The following is a 21,800-nucleotide window of genomic DNA, read 5'->3' on the forward strand; positions in this document are numbered from 1 at the left end:
TTGACACACATTTATGTGTCTTTATAGCATGTTTAATTACCAAAAAACAATAACCATGTCATAATTATGCCTGACATGATACAACTATACCTCATACAAACACATTCATTCGATTTTTAACTAGTTCATAATTACAAAACATGACTATCCCTTGTACAAGGTACAACCTCAAACATACATTTTATAATAGGTAGCAATGACTCTTGAGATACATTCTTTTAGATCTCAAAACTTAAAATATAACAATATTCTCTTAACTGATATTATATTACATAGTAAAGAAATCATGGGAATACAAATATCTGTGCAAACATATTTTTAAAAACAGGACACAAATACTCACCAGTTATCTTCATTTCTGCAACTGGTCACATGGCTGAGCTGGTATTTAAAGCCACATTTCTCTACTACCCATTCTGTAGTTCCTCCACCATAAGCAAGCGCCTCAGCGGGTCTTGGCTCTTTTCCTGGAGGAGTGACCCATACCTTCCTTCCTGATGGGGCTCCGCCCTTTGTTATGGTGCCTGGTGTCCTGTTGTGGTTTCCCATTGACTTTAATCACAGGACATAGGTAGCACCAAGAGGTGCCCTAAGGGATCTCCTGCATTCTAGACATAATTGTTCTTGTTCTTGTTGTGGAGAAGCAATCCAGTTTCCCCTTGGCAATCTCCATCTATCATCCTTCCTAATACTTCCTTTTTTTAGCCTGTTGACTTAGGTACATCAGAAGCCCAAAGTGACCAGGGAGATGTCCCAGCTTCCAGTTCACTGGAATGTTTGTTGTGGCTCCTGACAGGAGCACTCCTTCCTCTGGAACCAAATCTTCTAGGCCAACAACTTAGGGTGGGTGGAACAGCACACAAACATTTTTCTAGTGGGCTGCTAGATAGGGAGTGGAGCTCTTTGCTTTCCTACCCCTTGAGTCCTTGACCCATGGATCCTAGGCATGAGGGAAACCATGGCATGCCATAGACCACCGTCTGGAGAACCCTGACCCAGCCCTTCAGGCTACTGTCACTTAATTGGTGCCATAACTGTGTCTTCAAAAGGCCATTCCATCTTTCTATTTCGCCAGCTGCTTCAGGATGGTGGGCACCATAGAAATACCAATGGATTCCAGGATTGTGGGCTCCTTGTTGCCCTTCTTTGGCTGTGAAGTGAGAAGCAATACTGTGTGGAATACTGTGATGGTGGTTAAGGCATTCTGTAAGTCCACAGTCATTTGATCTGAAGCACTGAGTGCAGCAAATCCATATCCAGAGTAAGTGTCTACTTCAATAAGAACAGAGTGCTCTACTTTCCATGGAAAAAGGGATCCACTGTAGTCAACCTGTCACCAGAGTCAGAATCAATCCCAGACCAGTATCCAGTAGACCCCAGCACGTCTGATGGTTGCCTTCACCGTTACCCTTGTAAAAGGTCACTTTGTGTGAAAGACTGGGAAAGGTTAACAGTAGGAATGGAGAAAGGAGAACAAAAAACTCTTATTAGATATTTTATCAAGGTCCAGTTGACAACCAAGAAGAACCACCATAGTTCTTCAATCCCTACATATAAATTTTGCACTCAGCATTGGATTCAAGGGTTTTGGAGTTCAGAGATGGGGCCTGTCTGCTATCACTCGTCTAATTGTGGGTGCTGAGCCACTGTGGGACTGTGAAAGGCAGCCTGTGTTCTGGTTGAGGTAGGTTTAAACCCCTGAGACCCAGCAGGTATTCCTGCCAGGGACGGAAGGCCATTTGCCACACGCCCAGACACTAGGCTCCTGACATTAGGCCTCAGCTCTCCATAATTCTGTGGCCATCAGTCACATAGGGCAATAATGCCCCAAGCCCCTCTGCAGAGGATGTGACCACAGATCAGGTAGCCTCAAGACAGATCTCCATTTTAATGAGATACCTAAAGGTCTGAAGGGCTTAGCCAATCAAGCTCTCTTTCCCAGACACTCCTCCCTGCAGAAGGTATTTAACTCAGGCCCGCCCTGAGAAAGTGGGGTATGGTTTCACTCATCACAACTCTCCACCAACAATAAATGCTTTAAAACCATGAACTAACTGCCTCTTCTCATCTGGATCCACCATCCTGGAGCAGGGGAGCAGGTTTTCCTCTAAAGAGGAATCTTTCTTTGCCTTTTCATTTGGATTTGGGTCTTTTTAATGGCACACAGAATTCCTTTAGCTCCACTTTGAAACCTCACAGGCAGTCACTGTCCTCGAGGTTTTATCACTGCAAGCTTCTCCTGACAGGGAAACAGCACTTCTCACAGAGAAGCCTCATTGCAGCAGAGGAAAGGAGGAGGAGCAACTGTGTCTACATTCACAGGGCCTGGGGACACTTGGGGTTTACAGCTCTGAGAACATTGTCACATCTCATTTCAAACGAGACAGGGATTGCTAGTTGTTGACAGTAGCTGACTCCGAGGTAAGTGTACTAGACAAGACACAGATACTCGTAGAGCTGAATAGCACATGTGTATTGCTGGCTCCTGGAACCTGCCTAAATCTTGTAGTCCTAAAAGGTACAGGGTTTTTTACTCACAAGAAGTTCATCCTGGTTGATACATTGTAGTTTTCAAGAAGCCAAAAGACAGGGTTAGTGTATTTCCGGTCTTTGACACTGAGGGACTTTCCTTAGCCCTTTTTCCTGTCTTGGCAGGTGTTATGGTCGACATGCTGGGTTTGAAGGACTCAATGATGCTTCCAGAGCAGCATGAGCTCTGCTAAAGTCCAGGGGCCTTTGGCTCGATATACGGCAGAAAGAGGCCAGCGGAGTAAAGAGGGACTCATGTCACAGTACAGCAAGGGTGATTGCTGAGGACATTATAGTACATGGCACAGACAAATCACAACAGAATACTGTGTGTGTACACCTGTGAGACACTAGAGTAAAGAACCTACAGGTGTTGCCGGACAGGTGTAGTGTTTTGTCTTTGCCAGGCGAAGAAAAGTTTATGTATTCTGTTGCAGTAAGAATGTGCTTCACAAGACGGTGTGGCACACTCACAAGTGGAATGCTTACACAGATAAAACCCATGTGTGTTCTTTAGAGAGAAAAGAAAAGCCTTGGCCTCCAATGTTAGATCATCTGCAGTGGAATCCGGATTCCCCCTTCATTAGCCTGCTTTTGGCAGGCTCTCTAAGCATGGACATCCTGCTCTGTAAAATGATATAGGACATGGAAGTTTCTAGAATGGAAAGAGAACCCACAGCCACATGCATGATGAGCCATTGTCCCCAAAGTCATAATAATCAAACTGCCAGTGCTCAAATGGATTTCGCACCACTTCATTGTTCCGCCTTGTCTTTGCTGTGGGGCATGGTGTGTACTGAGCTCAAAGGGCCTTTTTAGGAGCTGTCAGACTCTCCAGAGGCCTTTCTTACATGTCTGCTGCATTCCGCCTTTGCTGCCACTCTGTCCCTCAGAGGCAGGTGTGTCCTTTGGGGTCTTGTCACGCTCATAACAATATGCTTTCTTTTTTTTTTTTAAATTTTTTTAATTATTGAAAAGGGAAGTAAAGGGAAATAAAAACACTTTATAATAAAATTAAAGATTTACATGGAAAATATTTCAGATGAACATGTTAAAATTGACAATTTCCATGGAAAATTAAAGAGCAAAGTGGTAGACATCCAAAACATTGCTAAATTAATTGGAATGTGGGATAGAAACATTTTATGATAGAATTGAAGATTTACATGGAAAATATTTCTGATAAAATTGTAGAAAAATGTAGAAAAACATGTTAGAATTGAAGATTATCATGGAAAATTTTATATAGATATAATAATGGTAGGTATAAAAGTATTACTAAGTTGATTGAAAGTGGAATTATAAACATTTTCTGATAAACTTGAAGATTTACATGGAAAATATTTCTGATAAGATTGAAGAAATATATAGAAAAAACATGTTAAGATTAAAGATTATCATGGAAATTATATAGATAAGATGATAGGCATAAAGATAATTCTAAGTTGATTGAACTTAGTGGAATTCTAAGTGGAATTATAAACATTTTCAAATAACATTGAACATTTACATGGAAAATATTTCTGGTAAAGTTCAAGAAATAAATAGACAAATGTTAAAATTGACTATTTCATGGAAAATTTTACATATAAAATGGTAGATATAAAAACTTTCTAAATTAATTGAAGGTGAAATTAGAAACATTTGTAATAAAATCAAAGATTTACATTGAAAACATTTCTGATAAAATAAAGTATATAGAAAGATATTAAAATTGAAGATTATTATGAAAAATAATGCAGATAAAATGGTCGACATAAAAAAGCATTACTAAGTTAATTAAAAGGGGAATTATAAACATTTTCTGATAAAATGGAAGATTTATATGAGAAATATTTCATTAGTCTATGTCTTTTTATTGGGGAGTTGAGTCCATTGTTGTTAAGAGATATTAAGGAATAGTGATTGTTGCTTCCTGTTATTTTTGATGTTATTTTTGTTTGTGTGGCTATCTTCTTTTGGGTTTATTAGAAGAAGATTACTTTCTTGCTTTTTCTAGGGTGTAGTTTCCCTCCTTTGTTGGCATTTTCCATCAATTATCCTTTCTAGGGCTGGATTTGTAGACAGATAATTGTGTAATTTGGTTTTATCATGGAATATCTTGGTTTCTCCATCTATCACTTGATTTTTATATTTTCCTGTAATTCTTTAAGGGATTTTTGTGTTTCTTCTTTTAGGGCTTTCACCTGTTGACCGATGTTCTCCTGTATTTCTTTAAGGGAGTTATCTAAGTCTTTCTGGAAGCCCTCTATCAGCACCATGAGATACAATTTTAAATCCAACTCTTGCTTTTCCTGTGTGTTGGGGTATGTGGGACTTGCTGTGGTGGGAGAACTGGGTGCTGATGTTGCTGTGTGGCCTTGGTTTCTGTTGGTAGGGTTCTTGTGCTTGCCTTTCACCATCTGGTTATCTCTGGTGCTAGTTGGTATTGTTGTCTGGAGTTTGTTCCTCCTGTGAGCCTGTAAGCCTGTGTCTTTACTCCTCTGAGTTCAAAAGTGAAAGCACTGCTGGGAGATCTCTCTCTCCTGGCGGGCTGGGCTATGTATGCACAGAAGGCTGTCAAGTCTCCTCTCTCCCTGTGCAAATGGCCAACAATATGCTTTCTTCTACCAGCATAAGATGGGCAGTAGGGAGAAAGACATCTGAGTATTTGATTTCTCTGTTCTTCTCCCTGTAGTGTGCCTGATTTCGACTGCCCGCCTCTGTGGAATGTCCTCTCATAGTACCTCTTCTGGTGTCCCCTACCCTGTCTCCTTTCCTGTCTTCCTCAGTTCCAAGTCTTACTCTTGACCCTACCCAGTCCTTGCACCCTCATTCCTCTTTCTTCTTAGCCATGTGATCCCTTTATTAAATTAATTTTTATTGCTATGATTATCCATACCTTTGTTAGAATTTTTAAAAAGATTTAGTTTGAGTTTATGTGTTTGGGTATTTTGTGCATGCATGTGCATGTGTGTGTGTGTGTGTGTGTGTGTGTAAGTGCACTGAGTACATGCCTGATGCCTCACAGATGCCTGAAGAGGGTGAGGCTTCCCTCTGAACTTGAGATAATGAATGGGTGTGAGCCACCATGTGAGAGCTGGGAACCCAACCCAGGTCCCTTGCAAGAACAGCAAGTGCTTTTGAACACTGAGCCATCTCTTCTGCTTTTGGGGCTAACCCTTTATTAAACCATTCAGATGACTCTAATTTACCTATTTCTTTCTGGAGTCCCATTTTGAAGGTCAGTTACTTAACAAGAAGGAAGCTCCAGGAAGGCCAAGTTGCAGCAGGAAAGCTTCAAGCTAACAGGTTTCGTATGAACATATAAGTTCTGAATGCACTCAGCACAGGAACTCATGGCCTCCTTAATACTTGCCTTCCCATCCTATCTTGTAACAACAGTCTGTAACCCAGGTGTGCTCTCTCTCTCTCTCTCTCTCTCTCTCTCTCTCTCTCTCTCTCTCTCCCTCTCTTCCTCTCTCCCTCTCTCCCTCTCTCCCTCTCTCTCACACACAGACAAAAACACACATACACACACACACACACAGAGGACAAGATTCATTGCGTTCATTCTTCTGTCAATAAAAGCATGTGAATGGCCTTTGTGGATACATGTTAAGGAAGGCCTGCATTTCTGAGTTCTGAAATGATAATGGCAGATTGTGACTAGCCCCTCTGAGGTGTGGGGACAGAGTGAGAACAAGCCGCTGAGGCAGCAGACAGGCACAGGTGATGCTTAGATGTTGAGTCAGTGTCGTCCCCATTCTCTGTGAGGCACACCCAAAACGTGGGCAGGAGGACGTGCTGGGAGATAGTCTGTGGGCTAAGATAGACTTCAAATATAAAGTGATAGCTGAGGAACCATCAAAGAACAATGTGCAGGGACTTGAAGGTTTAGAAAGTAGAATTTCGGCTAGGCAGTGTGCATGGAGTTTTATTATAGGAAACAAGGCTAGACACACAGTACTCCGATGTGTTGTAGTATAGGAAACAGGCTGACTCAGTGAGTGGTCTGGTCCAGGACAGAGCAGGATGGAGGGGAGGCAGCGTGTGGAGGTATCCCTGTGCAGTGATTTCAACAGGAACAGCATTAGGTTCCATGCTTCTTTGAACATGGCGTGTGCCTCACTGCAGCACTCTCCTCAGTCCTCTGTCCACTCTTAAATAAGTGTCAGCTTCCATTGGCGACTCGTTCCAAGAGTTAGCTTCTCCCCTTTCCATGCCTTTATCCACTGTATCGCTCAAGCTGTCATTTTATACTTTGTATGCACTGCCCAATCCTCTCTTCTTTGGGATGCTTTTGTGGCCTCAGCTGATTCTTAGTGCAACTCCCTGTCTGTAACTGAACTGTCACCTTCATCCGGACGTGAAGAACCTGGCTTGCCTTGGCATGCTTTCCCCTCCTTCCTCCTCCGCACAGAACAAAGGGACCCAGTCTCCCCACTTTCATCTGTCCAGCCTTCTGTGAGAACCTGGGTCCAACCATCAAGACCTAGCATCTATTTATTGTCTCTGTGATGGTAAGATTTTGGGACATTATAAGAGACGCTATGAGTCATTAGGATTCTCGCTATGAGGATGGGCCGTCCTGCAGTAGTGCTTTTCAGGGCCTCCTCCCCTTGCTTAGACATCCACATCCATTTGACTGTGGTTCCTCTCCCGAAATCTTTTAAGTGTTTGGTCCTGGATTTTCCAGATTTTTAAGTAATCCTGCACATTCCAGAGCTGTTAACTAACCCCATTGTGTAGCAGTTTGTGCATCATGTTATGTTTGTTTCACTGCCTCTGCTCTCTAGATGCTGTCCTGGTACATAGTGTATCTCAGAACTAAATAGACTTTAGATTCATGATAGTTAGTGTTCTCGGTTCAGGTGATGGTAGTTGAGTGAATACTACTGATTCTTAAAGGATTTTGCATGCAGTTTTCAAGCTGCATTTAACTGAGACATACTGCAGGTGAATGGCCCATCACAGTTTCAGGAAAGGACCAAGTGAGTTGGGTCTTAGGAGAGCACAGCTTTTACACTCTGAGTCAATGTGTAAAACTTCTGTGTGTCCAGAATTTATTTATAAAAAAAATTTTTTTTCTAACTTAAAACAATTTTCCAAAATTTGAATTTTATATTTTAATTAATAATAATAGTCATATAATTAAAGAAAAAACCAAAACAAAAGCTACTCACTTCCCCTCCATGCCAGGAAGTTACTTTGGTTACCATTTTCTTATTTACTGTAGGGAGATAATGTGAGCATGATTACAGTGAGTGCATAATATAATAAGATAGTTAAGTTTAGAGGTTGTCGTTATAGTTGACACACAAACACACACACACACACACACACACATACACACACAGGATCTCTTGAAAACATCAGATGACTCATAATCACCAAGTATACATATAATAAAACTTGTAGATGCTGGCCTGCAGAAATGAGGACCAGTAAAGTGAGGGCTAGAGTTAAGATCTCCAGCAACTTGTATAAATGCTAGGAAGGTGTAGCAGCCCATGTTAGTTCCAGCCACAGAGGCAGAGATAGACTCCCAGAGCAGCCTGGCTAAACAAGATTAGCAGTATCATGAGTTCTGGGTTTGATTGAGACACCTTGCTTCAATGAACAGGATGGGCAGGGAAACAGAATATTAAGGATGATTTCCTATAGTAACAGCCTCCACTAGTACTTTTAAACACATAAGCATGTACACCCACCCATACCTGTCCTCACTCACGCAGAAGCATACATACATACATGCATACATGCATACTACTCACAAACATATGAAGAAAAATGGGGAAAAATCTAATCGTTTTAAAGTAAATTGTAGTTTACCTCATTTGTTGAGTTCTGTGTCAAAGATTATTTCTAATTATTACATAATAAAAGATGGGATTTATTTTCTTTTACTAACTGAAGCTGAAGTCTTATGCTCAGTGAAGCAGCTGATTTGTGACTTATTGCCATTTTATTTTATATTTTTTCTTTGAGATCTTTAACCATATATACAGTTGTGATCTACCCTCTTCCAGTTCTCCTAGGTTCCCAACTCTTTGACCTTTCTCTTTTTAAAAAGCAATGGAATACTACTCAGCAATTAAAAACAATGAATTCATGAAATTCTTAGGCAAATGGTTGGATCTAGAAAATATCCTAAGCGAGGTAATCCAGTCATAACATAAAAGAACACACATGGAATGCAGTCACTGTTAAGTGGATATTAGCCCAGAAGCTCTGAATACCCAAGACACAATTCACATATCAAATGATTCTCAAGAAGAAGGAAGGAGAGGGCCCTGGTCCTGGAAAGGCTTGATGTATCATTGTAGGGGAGTACCAGGACAGAGAAGTGGGAGGGGGTTGATTGGAGAAGGGGCAGAGGGAAGAGGGCTTATGGGATTTATGGGGAGGGGGGAACCAGGAAAGGGAAAATTATTTGGAATGTAAACAAAGAATATAGAAAATAAAAAAATAATAATCTTCTAAGTCCAATTAATGTTACGCATAAGTGCGTGGGTGTGGGACATCCACTGGAGTGGTCAGCCTACCAGAGGTCACACCCCCAAGAACGAGTCTCCCTTCCCCAGCTTGTACAAATGCTACTGGCTTCTCCATTAGGAAGGAGGCCTTATGAGCTCCTCCCCTGCTCATATTGAAGTTCGGCTTGTTTTGTGCAGTAAGTAGCTGCTGTGAGCTCATGAGTGCAGTAGCTGTGCCATGTCCAGGGGACTACATTTCACAGCGCTTCTTCTCAGCCAGCTTCTTCCAGGCTTTCTGCCTCCTCTTCCAAGAGTCATGGAGAGTTGGGGGTGGTGTTTAATAAACAGGACCTATTTTTGGCTGAATACTTAGTCTCCTATGTCAATATGATGCTGCTCAGTTCAAAAGGAAGGGTCTGACTGAGGCCCTATTGAGAGGGAAATTTGACAGCATGGCCATTTAGAAAAATAACAGCAGGTTCTGCCCTAGGATGTGTGACCATCCTCCTGAGTACCCTCCCTTTAGACAAGGCTTATAAAACCATACCGGGCATAAAGTTCCCTCCTGTTGGGCAGAAGAAGCAGAGAGCAGATGACTAGTCCTTGACAGTCACACTCCTTCTGCACGGTGTCCTATCTTCCTGGTCTGTTGGTGCTGCATCCTGCGGTGTTCATTGCTGGGTAAGACCACTGATGTCTGTTATCTCCCAGCAGCCTAATGAGAGCTAGCCAGTAGGGAGGAAGTTTCTTCATAGGGTTTCAGTTGATTTCTTTATGTCCTTTGACCGACAGGGGTCGTGTCTTCAGCAACTGGGTTTTAGTTCGTGGTTATGGTGGGTGCCAAGAGCAATGGTGTAGCCTGTGTTGTCTTGGATATCTCTGGGGAGGTGTTCTGTGCCTGGCACTGCAGTTTTTGTTTAATAGCCATGGTTTCCGGATTGAATTACTACTTAAAAAGCAAGCTAGCAAGCAAGTAAACAAACAAACAAAATACAAGCAGATTTTGAAATTGTCCTACCTTCTATTTAGTTTCTTTTTCAGACACCCTTAGTCTTGGTTAACCATCTCTTCCCCGCCCCTTGTATACTTACACCTTTGACCCCCCACTAGTCACCCCCTCCTTCATAGGTAACCTTCTCTACTCTTTCCTCAAATTACATTTTAATTGGGTTGTACAATGGGTTTCCATATACCCTTCCTCTAGGTCCCCCTGGAGGACTCAGTGCTTTTTATTGAAGACTAAAAATAATTTATCACATTCTTATTATGCCATTGATCCTGAAATTTTCCAACTTTGGATTTAATTATGGAAAATGCCTGAATGTTTCTCACCTTTAGAGTCTTCCCTTTTTCTCTTTTCCTCCCCCACCAGTCTAGTTCCCATTGAAGTATTTCTTGACACTATCAGACCTCGACTGTCAGCCAGGTGCTCAGTGATACTGTCAAGATGGAGTTAGAGCAAGACCTGCACACCCATGCACTGCACCTCCTCCTGGGGGGGGGGGGAGACATAGACTCTCTCTCTCTCTCTCTCTCTCTCTCTCTCTCTCTCTCTCTCTCTCTCTCTCTCTCTCTCTCTGTGTGTGTGTGTGTGTGTGTGTGTGCTTGCAAATTAAACAAGAACAGTGATGTATGCAGGTCCTTGTCTGTACCCTTACATGACCACCAGTTCTTGTTTCTCTGGGCCTTGGGTCTTATACTTGCTGGGGAGAAAGTCCATAGAACCTGCTTGTGAAAGCACCTGACTGTGCCTCTTGTACACAACCAAGTGCTGGTGACGGTACACAAATTGGGGAAAAGTATATGTCATGTCCAGTCTGAAACTTGCAGGCGGCAGGCGGCAGGCGGCAGGCGGCAGGCGGTAGATGTTTGTAGAAGTAGGCTTTACAGTAGAGAAACTGGGGCTCTGCTGAGAGATGCCACCTCCATTTTTCCTACTTAGAGTAATAGAGTTGTCTCTTCACGTGTTCTGTGAGGGCCAAGTCAGGAGGGATTAATTTCCTCGTTCCTGATGCTTCCCCGAGGAAGGAGAATCAGTGAGTTTCAGATGGATGAGCCTTGAAAAAGAGATGAGCTCATTGTGCACCACGGGAAGGTGGGCTGCGTTGCGGCAGCCAGTGTGTTACCTTGCACTGGATGGTGCGATGTGAGGAGGTGGACGGCAGCTGGGGAGCCTGCGGACGGCAGGCCATCTGTGTTTGTCAAGCCAACTTAGAGCCAAGGTTTAAAAATTACAAAACAAAAATTGAAATAGAAATATAATTACATTATTTCCCCCTTCCCTTTCCTCCTTCTAACCTCTCTCAGGTCCCTCCCCCACCCCTCACCCCACCCCCACACTTCAGTTATGGGTCTTGGAGCCAATTCTTGATAGTACAAGCTGTAGAATGCCAGGCAACAGTAGTAATTAGGTAGCACACTGGTGCTGTGCGACGCTGTCCTGAGAACAGGACAGAGGATATGATGATGATGATGATGATGATGATGATGATGATGATGATGATTTAATTTGTGGTTGTTCATTTTGCCTTCATTAGCTAAGGGCTGCCTTGAGAGCCGTACTTTGTGCCTTTTTCATTTATGAAGATTTCCTTGGTAAAATAGATCTGTCATTACTTGAGAAAAATGATGCTAATTTAACAGCCTTCATTGAGTTCCTTCCACAGTAGAGCTAGCCTGGCTTGGCTCCACACCTGCCCTCTGACGCAGGCTTCATGGGTGTCTCTTTGCCTCCACAGAAATAGAAAAGTGTCAGAAGGGAGAAGGCAAGGATGAAGAGAAGTACATCGATGTGGTGATAAACAAGAACATGAAGCTGGGGCAGAAAGTGTTGATTCCTGTAAAGCAGTTTCCCAAGGTAAGGCGAGAGCTGTGGACTGCTGTCACACGGCGCCCAGGAGCAGACGCTGGAGCTAGGGCTCCGGCCGTCACACACTTGAAGCTCAGTAAACCTTTTTGGTGAATGGAGTGATTTGAATCTTTTGCTTGATTCCAGAATAAATCGTAGAGTCCTAAGAAACATTGATATCATGATGTCATTGATATCACTAGCCATGTGCATAGCCTGCCTTTCTCTAAGGTTTCCTCACTTAAAATGAGTCGTTCAGAACTGAAATCGTTGATGTGAGATGCTAGAGCAGCACTGGGTGTTTGCATGTGGATGCTCGAGGAACCCCCCACCCCCACCCCGTTGTCATGAACTTTGTTTCAGGAGTCTGTCTGTGCTTTAGACAGACAGTGCTGTCTTTATACCATTGTCCATTTCTTTGTATTACAGTCTTCATTACCCAGTGCCGCAGAGCTAGTTCAGATGGTTTCCAGCTGCATGTTAAACATTACATTGTATGAGTGCTTTATTACAAGGCATTTTATGACAGGGATTCTCATTTCTCTAGTCAAATGCCACGTATTCTTTTTCAAAGAATTCCTGTTCTTTTTCTTCCTTCATGCCCCCTCCCCCAATGTGGTTCCACACCATGGTGTGAGCACAGGTAAAGTGTTTGGATTGGGCCTACCTGTGCCACATTTCTTCTCCAGTGTGCCCCACTGTCAGGGTTTTATTGTTATTCATTGTGTTGTATTGGTCTTTTCTTGTGTTGTTAGCTTACATTGGCCTGATGAGTAACAGCATTGTATATTTGTGTCTGCTGTTGTAAAAGTCACAGTATTTTTGACCCATTTTTCTCCTTGTTACATGTGTGTTGATGGCTGACTGGTAGGAACTACTTACATGGTCTAAGGTACAAGTCCTTTTTTAAGCTCGCATTTGGAAATATTTAGCTTAGTCTTGAACTTACTGTGTTTTGGTAGAATCTTACTTTGAGGAGTCTTTAATTTTTTAAATATTTTGTTTTACAGTTAAATCCTTCAATCATTCTCAGAAAAATATTAAAATCATTAATAAATTATAAATACATTCTCCTTTTCTTATTAGAATTTCTTTAATTATCATTTTAGCTTTTACATTAAAGGTAGGGAGGGGTTCATCTCAAATGGGTTTTTTAAATTGTAAGTTAGAAGTTAAATGTGTCCTCTAGCAATCCCTCTGTTGGAAAGTGCTAGAATTAGACAGTTCCTGAAGGGGGTGTGTGTGGCCACACTGATGACAGGTGCTGCTTATAAAAGGAAGATGACGCAGTGGGGACAGTGTTTGTTGCTTAGGTATGAGACCTTTTGTTCAGTTCTCCAGCCCCCATGTAAATGCTGGCATAGCAGCACACATGGCAACTTTATCAGTGGTTGGGTGGATACAGGAAGTCAGCCAGTCCAGCCAAAATAATGAGCTATGGATGCCCTAAAAGATCCTGTCTTAAAAACTAAGTGGAAAGCGACTGAGGAAGACAACAGACATTAATTACTGCCCACATACCTGTGGACATCTTACTTACACGCATACTGAAATAAAATAAAAGAAAACAGGAGGAAAACCGACCTAAGCTAGTATGCTTGCTCTCTGTGTGGGATGTTTGCAGCCGTGTAGAATGGAAGCACGAAGTCCCTCAGAATGGTAAGGTGACCATTCTCCAGTGGGAAGCCACTCTACCAAGAGGATTTCAGCATACAAGTTGGTTTTTGAAGAGTTTTAAATTAGCAGGGGAGAAGGCAGACACAAAGATGGTTGAGTAGGTTTGAAATGTGGATTAATTAAAACAAAAGAAAACAAAACAACCCCCCCCCCCCCGCCCAATTGCAAATTCCGGTACTTTGCTCTTGAGTGGCTCAGTCTATGGAACTGTTAGCCAATAAACTTCCACTCATTATAGCTCACTCTGTTGAAGTATCTTGTTGTGGCAAAAGATGGAATGAGGCAAAAGTCAACCTTGTTTTTACTTTTCTCATCGGGATTCGATGCTTTCTGTCCGTGTATTCATTTAGCACTTTTGATGGAAATTCGATGGCTAAGGAAGTGAGGCTTATTTATGAGTGCTGTTCTGTTTCATTGATGTATTTATGGATCCTTATGCCAGGACCACAGTCTTGTTTACTGAAGCTTTTTATGTAGAGCCATGAATTTACAATCGCTCCAGCTTTGACCTTCATTTTGGGATTACTTACATATTCTGGATCTTTCCCAGTTCCATATAAATTTACGAATTCATTCATGGATCTCTGCACAGTGGCCTGTTGTGCTCTGGCTGTACTTGGAGTGACCTGCTGGTGGCTCTGGGTACTGTGCCCTCTTCCCAGGTCCTACTCCGCCATGTCGGAGTGTGGGGTGACTGTCAGTTTCTGTAGAGATGCTCAGATTCTTCCTACAGCATTGCTTACCTTCCTGGTACATGGCTTCTGTTCCTGTCTGAATATTCATGGTTATTTTCTATCAGAAATTGGATTTTAAGCTATTTATTGTCTGAGTTTTTAACACATCTTTTGTTATCTTTATTGTCCATTTCTTCTTTCTTTTGCTATATTACTAATTTTATTAAGTTGTTTGATAGATCTGTTAGGATCTCTAGTTACACAATCATACCATCTGTATAAGCATCTTACTTCTCCTTACTTATGTTTCTGGTAAAACACTCAACACAGGCTGTGAGGTAGGAACCCTTTACTTCTCAAAAGGAAGCGTGTGATTCTTTTTATATCTTATCATTGCTTTACTATTATTGGTGAAGTTTATAAGAACAAATGAATATGAGCTTTTAATTTCATGTCCTTGCTTCTTTCAGTCAGTCTTCTGTTGTGCATACATCTACCTCTGATGTTTGGGTATAATCAGAATAAATCTCAGATATTCCTGTTGAACTCTCCCTGCTATTCCTGTAACCTACTTTTGTCACAGGTGATGTGCTCCATTTTTATAATGCAGGAATAATAAGCAGATTAAGACAGTCTTAAGAATATAATATTAGCCCTTTAAAATGTAAGGTAGTCTATATGATTTTTTTCTTAGACTTGTGAATGGTCAAAACTTGCAGTCTAATTGCTGTGATTCCACAAATACAAACTAGTGCTAAAGTTAAAAACTAAGGATGCTCACTCTTGAGAAGCACTTGGTCAGAGATACCTACTGTGGCCAGTGAGGGACCTTAACATTGCACCTGACACTTTAGTCTTAGTCCTGAGGGTGGCTGGCATTTCTTAAAACTCCAGCATTTTATCTGATTAAAAGTTGTTAGCAAAAATCAGTTCATTTTGATGGAGATTATTTTGAATTTGGAGATTGCTTTCAGTAAGGTGAGCATTTTCACTATGCTAACCCTACCAAGCCATGAGCATATGTGACCATTTCATCTTCTGACATCTTCAATTCCTTCTTCAAAGACTTTGAAGATTTTATCATGCAAGTCTTTCAAGATAGTTTGTATTATTTATGGCTATTTTGAAGGGTGTTGTTTCCCTGATATCTTTCTTAGCCCATTTGTTATTTGTATATAGGAAGAATACTATTTTTTTGTTTGTTTGTTCAGTTTATTGTTTTTTTTTTTTGGAGGTAATCTTATATTCAGCCACTTTGACTTTTTCCTTTCCAATTTTTATCCCCTTCAGTTGTCTTATTGCTCTAGCTAGAACGTCAAGTACTCTTGAATAGACTGGGAGAGAGTGGACAGCCTCTTCTTGTTCTTGATTTTAGTGGAATTGCTTTGATTTTCCCTCCATTTAATTTGATGCTGGCTATCAGCTTGTTGTAAATTGCCTTTATTATGTTTAAGTATGTCCATTGTATCCCTGATCTCGCCAAGATTTTTACTATGAAGGGGTGTTGTATTTTGTCAAAGGCTCTTCCAGCATCTAATGAGATGATCATGTGGTTTTTGTTTTTGTTTTTTCCTTTCATTTCCCTTATGTTGGATCACTCTTGAGTCTCTAGGATGAATCCCCTTTGATCATGGTGGACGGTGTTTTTTATGTGTTCTTAGATTTCATTTGCTTGTATTTTATTGAGTATTTTTGAATCAATGTTCGTGATGGAAATTGGTCTGTAATTCTTTCTTTGCTGAATATTTGTGTGGTTTGCCAATCAGGGTGTCTGTGGCCTCATAAAATAAATTTGGCAGTGTTCCTTCTGTTTCTGTTTTGTGAAATAATTTGAGGCATGTTAACATTAGGTCTTCTTTGAAAGTCTGGTAGAATTCTGCCCTAAAATTGTCTGTAACTTGGCTGTTTGTTTGTTTGGGAAACTTATTGACTGCTTAGATTTCCATACAGGTTATAGGTCTATTTAAATTGTGTGTGTGTGTGTGTGTGTGTGTATGTAAGTAAGTAAGTAAGTAAGTAAGTAAGATGGGGCCTGTTAATGAATGTGTGTGTGTGGAATTCAAAGGACAACCTTAGGTGTGGGTCCTGGCCTTTGACCTTGTTTGAGACAAGATGACTCTTTTGACCTGTCACAGCTGCTTATTCCAGCACACAGGTTTCTGGGAATGTTCTGTCTCTGCTGCCCATGTCTGGGGATTGCTGATGCAGGCTGCTGTACCCAGCTTTCCTTGGTTTCTGGGGGTATGCCAGGTCTCCAGCCGTGCAGGGGTAACTTTCCTTTATGCCATTGAGTGCAGTGAAAGCCAACTCTGGAACTCCTGAAGTCATGCATTGTATTAGGCTGGACTATCTTATTGTGGTGAGGAGTTGTCTTGTCTGTCATGGTGAGTAATTTTGGGTTGTATCCTGGACACTAAGCGTGTGTTCTGGCAGCCCTCAGGTCTGTTACAGTTCTGAAGGACACTGATGCCTTATTGGTAGCTAATAAACTAGATTATTATATTTACACTGTAATGAGTTGGGAATGAGTTGAGTTCTTTTTTTAAACTTTGCCTTACATCTAATGCCAGGGAATATATATAGTCTAGGGGCAGTCTAAGATCTTGGCAGATCTTCTGTTCTAACCCTTTCTGGGCTCCTTTGTGTTTTAGTACCATGGATGCTTCAGACCTTGCTTCTCAGGTGTGAAAGCTCTAAACTTAGTACCTTTATACCCGGCTGTTTGTTTCTGGTCTTGACTGTATTTCAGAATCTGCCTGTTTTCTGTCACTATCCAGGGCTCAGAATAGTTGACTTGATATTTTGTTCAGACTTGGACAGTTTGTTGTTGATACCTGTAGATGTCAGATTGTGATCATATTTACTCAAAAACATAGACAGATACATTTTTATATAAAAAGAAAGTGAGTTATGACCACTGCATGGACAGACAAATTACTGAGCAGAAATGTCCCAGGCAAACCTTTTGCATGGATTCATTGTACCCAGTAGATGGAAAGATGAGCAGACATAGCATCTCACTTAATATTCCAGAATTAGATATTCCTGAATATGATAACTTATCTGAAATTAACACTTTGTTGTAAGTTCTTATGTATGTATTCTGTATGGATACAGAATCTCAGAATCGCAAATTTTCCTTTTCAATATCATCTGTGATAAGATGGGAAAATATGTAATTTCTGTAACAGATCCAAGCACATAGCATTTGTTTACACTATCTGGGGCAGGCTGTGTATCTCCATCAGTATCACCCAGCCACCAACACCAGCTTTGTATGAGTGTGTGTATGTGGGGGCGAAGCAGTGTGTATATGTCCTACTTGTGGCAGCTAACTGTCAACTGGAGGACAGTAGAAGACTGCCCCATGGGAGTAGCTGTGGTGACAGTACAGGTCTTTGTAGAGTTGGTGCTGGCTGTGGGCTTTTAGCTGCTGCAGTAAGAGAGAACTCTGTGCTGGATTCTAGTTAATAAGGAGCCTGTTAATTCATCATTTTCTCCTGCTGACTGGTCTGATGTTTGATATCAGAGACTCTTTTCTGAGTCACATTGTTATGGTAAAATGACAGTGATTAGGATTCTGTTATTGGTCCCAAACTCAGTTGAGTGGAGAATCCAGGTGACTGTTTAATGCTCGGGACACACCTGGCTTTAGAAGGACAGGTGGGTCATTTTGACCATGTTTAAGGAATGCTGCTTTGAGGGGGTTACCTCTTACAGAGGTCAGCTGGTCAGGATTGTAAGTGAGAATGGTAGACATTTGCTGTGTCCTGCCAACACGAGGGCATGCTATGTAGGTCAGATGCATTTGGGAACTGACAAGCCATCCACAAGATATGCAGATTTTAATAGCAGACGTGAAGGAATGGGTTAACGGGATTTACTTCTGCTAATGGAACTGCACACTTCTAGACCAGGGTGACTTTTGTGCCATCTTTGAGGATGTGGGGTTCTGTGCCAGGAAGCATGGCAGATGCAGTCTCGGGTTGAAGGAAATGCTGGAGTCCATGTCCAAATAATGGAGTTATAATGTTCAGTTCCTGAGTTATATCTTCATGTGTGGTTCTCTGGCTACACAGTCGGCTGTGCATGGCAGGGTATTCTGCTGGAGCCTGAGATCACAGAATGCTCAGCTTATATAGATTGTGTTTTCCGTGTGCAGATGTGTGCACCTAGGGAATGTTTGGCTTGTGGATCAGGCACAGGCAATGATAAACAACAATAACTAACAAAATTGAGGGATTATAATAATATGCCCTGCAAAAGCTACTTAAAACTCCTGAATGGTTTATTTCTAGAATGTATTTTAATTACTAATTTTGATTTGGGCCAGCTGTGGATTAATGGAACCTTCACAATGAGACAAAAAAGAAGGGAAATTCTTTTTCTTCTCTCTACTTTGGAATATTAAATAAATTTTTATTAGGGGCTGTTAGTGTAAAAAGATAAATAGCAATTAGAAACATTTATTCTTTATTCTTGTCTTGAATATTACATCCTGACTGCAGTTTTCCCTCCACCTTCCCATCCCAGCACCCCGCCCCCATGCCTCAGCCACTCCTTCTCTGTTTCCCTTCAGAAAAGAGCACACCCCCTCCCCCCTCAGGGATATCAACCAAACACAGCCTATCAAGTCACTAAAGACTGGTCACCTCCAAGAAGGGAAATTCTTGATTTTATTAATTTGGTGACTGTCTAAAACGTCTCTTGGTATTCTAGCAGTCATTGCAGTTTGTGGTTTAAAAAATTCTTGTTAAAAATCTATAGTATTGTGTGTTGGCAATGCAGGGTGGTTGTTATTTTCACAGGTATGCTAGGGTAAGGATCTTTGACATCAGAAAGCCATAAACCTTGTCTGCTCTGTTTCAGTTAAGCTTCCATCTTAACATTGACTGGCTTTCTTCCTTTCGTTCTCCCTTGGAGCACTTTACAGGCAGTTCCAAACTCATCTTCTCAGTAGTTCACTCAGTGAAAGGTTTAGCATCTCCAGCTGGTAAATTATGACACATCAGTACCTTAAAAGTTGCCTTTTCTGTAGCCCCTGGTTGATTTTTCAGAGACAGCTCTCTTTGTAGAGGATTGTTTGTTTAGGTTTCAAACTGATAGCTTACCTGTAGAAATAAGATGGTAATGCTTGCAGTTGATCATCTCTGCTTCTTTAAGTGAGAGTTAACTTACATTTTGGGAACAGTGCAGTTTTTATGAATTTAAGTTTTTGGACCTGATGATGGGCCCCAGGCCTGAGCAGGCACTCTGTGGCCCTTCACCCCCCCACCATATAGTACGATTCTTTAAAATGCATAGGAATGCAGTGTTGTGATCATATCAACCAACTCACGATGACTTTAAACATCTATCATTTCTTACACTCTCTTCTAATTATTTTGGTCCATCCATTGGTAATCATATCACCTTGCTATACAGTTCATTACATAGACTGATTCCTCCTGGTTAACCAGTGCTAACCAGGAATGTTAACCAGTGCTAGCATCTCCCCTTTCTTGCCTTTCCCCCACTCATCTCTTTTAGATTCCACATAGATAATCCATGATTTGTGTCTCTGTAACTGGCTTATTTTATTTGGTGTAAATCTCTTGTGCTCACCAATGTTGTCACAGTGGTGTGACCTGTTTTTAATGCTTCACCGTGTATATTTCACATTTTTAAAATCTTCATCAATGGGCACATGGGTCATTTCTAGACCATGGAAGTCATGGCTGCGGAAGTGGATGTGGAACCACGGGCTTCCCGTTAAGATGCTGATTCCATCTTTATCTGTATTAGAATTTGTAGGGCTGTGATGAAATATGCAGTGCCTAGGGCTATAGGGAGGAGGATTTGAGACACAGCTGCAGATTTCCATCCATCCTGATGGGCACAACAGAGCAGAAGTGGGCGGAGCTGAGCAGCTCACACTGTGGGGCCAAGAAGCAGAGACACACATGGAGATGGAGAGGTGGGGAGGCGGTACCCCCACACCCCAAGTGTCTCCTCCTTCCTCTGTAATTTCAGCAATGAACTAAACTTGAACATGCACCAAAACAAGTAATTCCTCCATAACTACACGATAAAAGGCACACCAAGTATCTACACTGAGAAGTTTGTTTGGAGATGGAAAGAAACTTGTGTTAGGAGCTAGTGGGACTTGGTCGCTTGTGTACCGCCTGTGTTCATTAACTCTTAGCATGTCAGCTTTTCTCTAAATGTCCCGCCAAACACCTTGTTGGCTGCTCCGCGTGGCTGCCCCGCGTGGCTGTGCCGTGGATCGGCTTGATGGCTGTAACTGAGCTCCACAGGCACTCTCCACTCTTTTCCCTGTGTTTTTGCTTTTCTTCATTTCAGTGAACAGTATGTCCTATGGTCTTTTTAAGTGTTTGTGCGCGAGGGTATCATTTTTGCCTACTCGATATCACTTCATTAACCTCCATCCAACCCACCCCTCAAGTACCAGGCATTTGCTCCCTACCCCAACTCCTCTTCATCTTCCTGTATTTTCTTGTCAGAGTTTATGTGAGAATGCTGCCGTCCCTCAGCTGCGACGCTGTTCTAAGAGCCTCTTTATCAGTATCAGTTTCTTGACTTTGATTTTAAACCCTGCAATTAATCCTCTGCATCTTTAATCAGATGGGTATCATTTCTGATTTTTCTAGATAAAAATTTCTAGCTATCTTCCATCTCCTGCTGGCAACTCCAACACTGATTAAATAGTAATGTAAATAAATAAGATTGAAGTCTCTAAAGTGTGTTATCACGTACACATTGCTGTCCATATCTTTGCTCCCTGCTCATATAGTCAGGAAAAGTTACTTGTAAGCTCCATTGGTTTATTTTTTTATTTTTATTTTTTTTTAAAGATTTGGTAATGTCTCAGTACTTTGGACTCTCCCATTCACAGGCGCAGAGCTGCAGTCTACCACCAACAGGAGTTACATGTACTAGGAAAACTAAGCCATTTAAATAATAAGTTATTGGCAGCTTAAATAGGCTACTCTAATCTCTATAGCAAAGAAAATTGACATAAACTGTTGAACATTATTAAATTGGAGGGGAAAATAAGCTTTAATTTCATAAGTATTTACTAAGAAGCCATTATGGCAGGAAAGATAGAAAGCCAAAGTGGGTTATACTTTAGTCTGAGAGAATTTATAATTTTATCAGTGGAAAGCACTCATTTTACCAAATAAATAGGCTAACGGGTGAATTAATATAAGAGAGGTTAGGATTTGAAGACGTGATGGTAGGTCATTTGGAGAGAGAGTTCAGGTACCGTGGACATGTGATAAGAGTTTCCCCCACTAGAGACTATCTCTGCATCTAGTTTGTTCTGGGTAAGTCCCACTCCCTTTGGTACCACTAACTTTTCTACTGGTGCTTGAACAGCAGTGACATTTTAAATGTAGAAAGGTAAATGTATATGCTATAGACCTTCATCCATGGAAGGAGACTGGCCCAGGCATGCAGGAAGTGGTGATAAGTGGGCGTTTATGGGGCCACGCCCACACGGTGTGCTCAATGGGCCTGCTTCTACTTGCTCCATAGTCTCAGTTTCATGGGTCTTAAATTCATTTGCAATGTGTACTTTAAGCTGTGCTCAAATATTTAAAAATTGCCTGA

General features: G+C 41.5%; 1 protein-coding gene across 2 annotated transcripts in view; it reads left to right on the forward strand.

Moving 5' to 3' along the window:
• Khdrbs3 (KH RNA binding domain containing, signal transduction associated 3) overlaps positions 1-21,800 on the forward strand; it is a 163,532-nt gene that overhangs the window by 52,572 nt on the left and 89,160 nt on the right. For both annotated transcript variants that reach the window (XM_052161316.1, XM_052161317.1), the window contains exon 2: positions 11,726-11,844. In XM_052161316.1, coding sequence (XP_052017276.1) covers positions 11,726-11,844 — 119 coding nt within the window. The remainder of the gene's footprint in view (positions 1-11,725; positions 11,845-21,800) is intronic.

Source organism: Apodemus sylvaticus, chromosome 17, assembly GCF_947179515.1.
Source record: "Apodemus sylvaticus chromosome 17, mApoSyl1.1, whole genome shotgun sequence".
NCBI lineage: Eukaryota > Metazoa > Chordata > Mammalia > Rodentia > Muridae > Apodemus > Apodemus sylvaticus.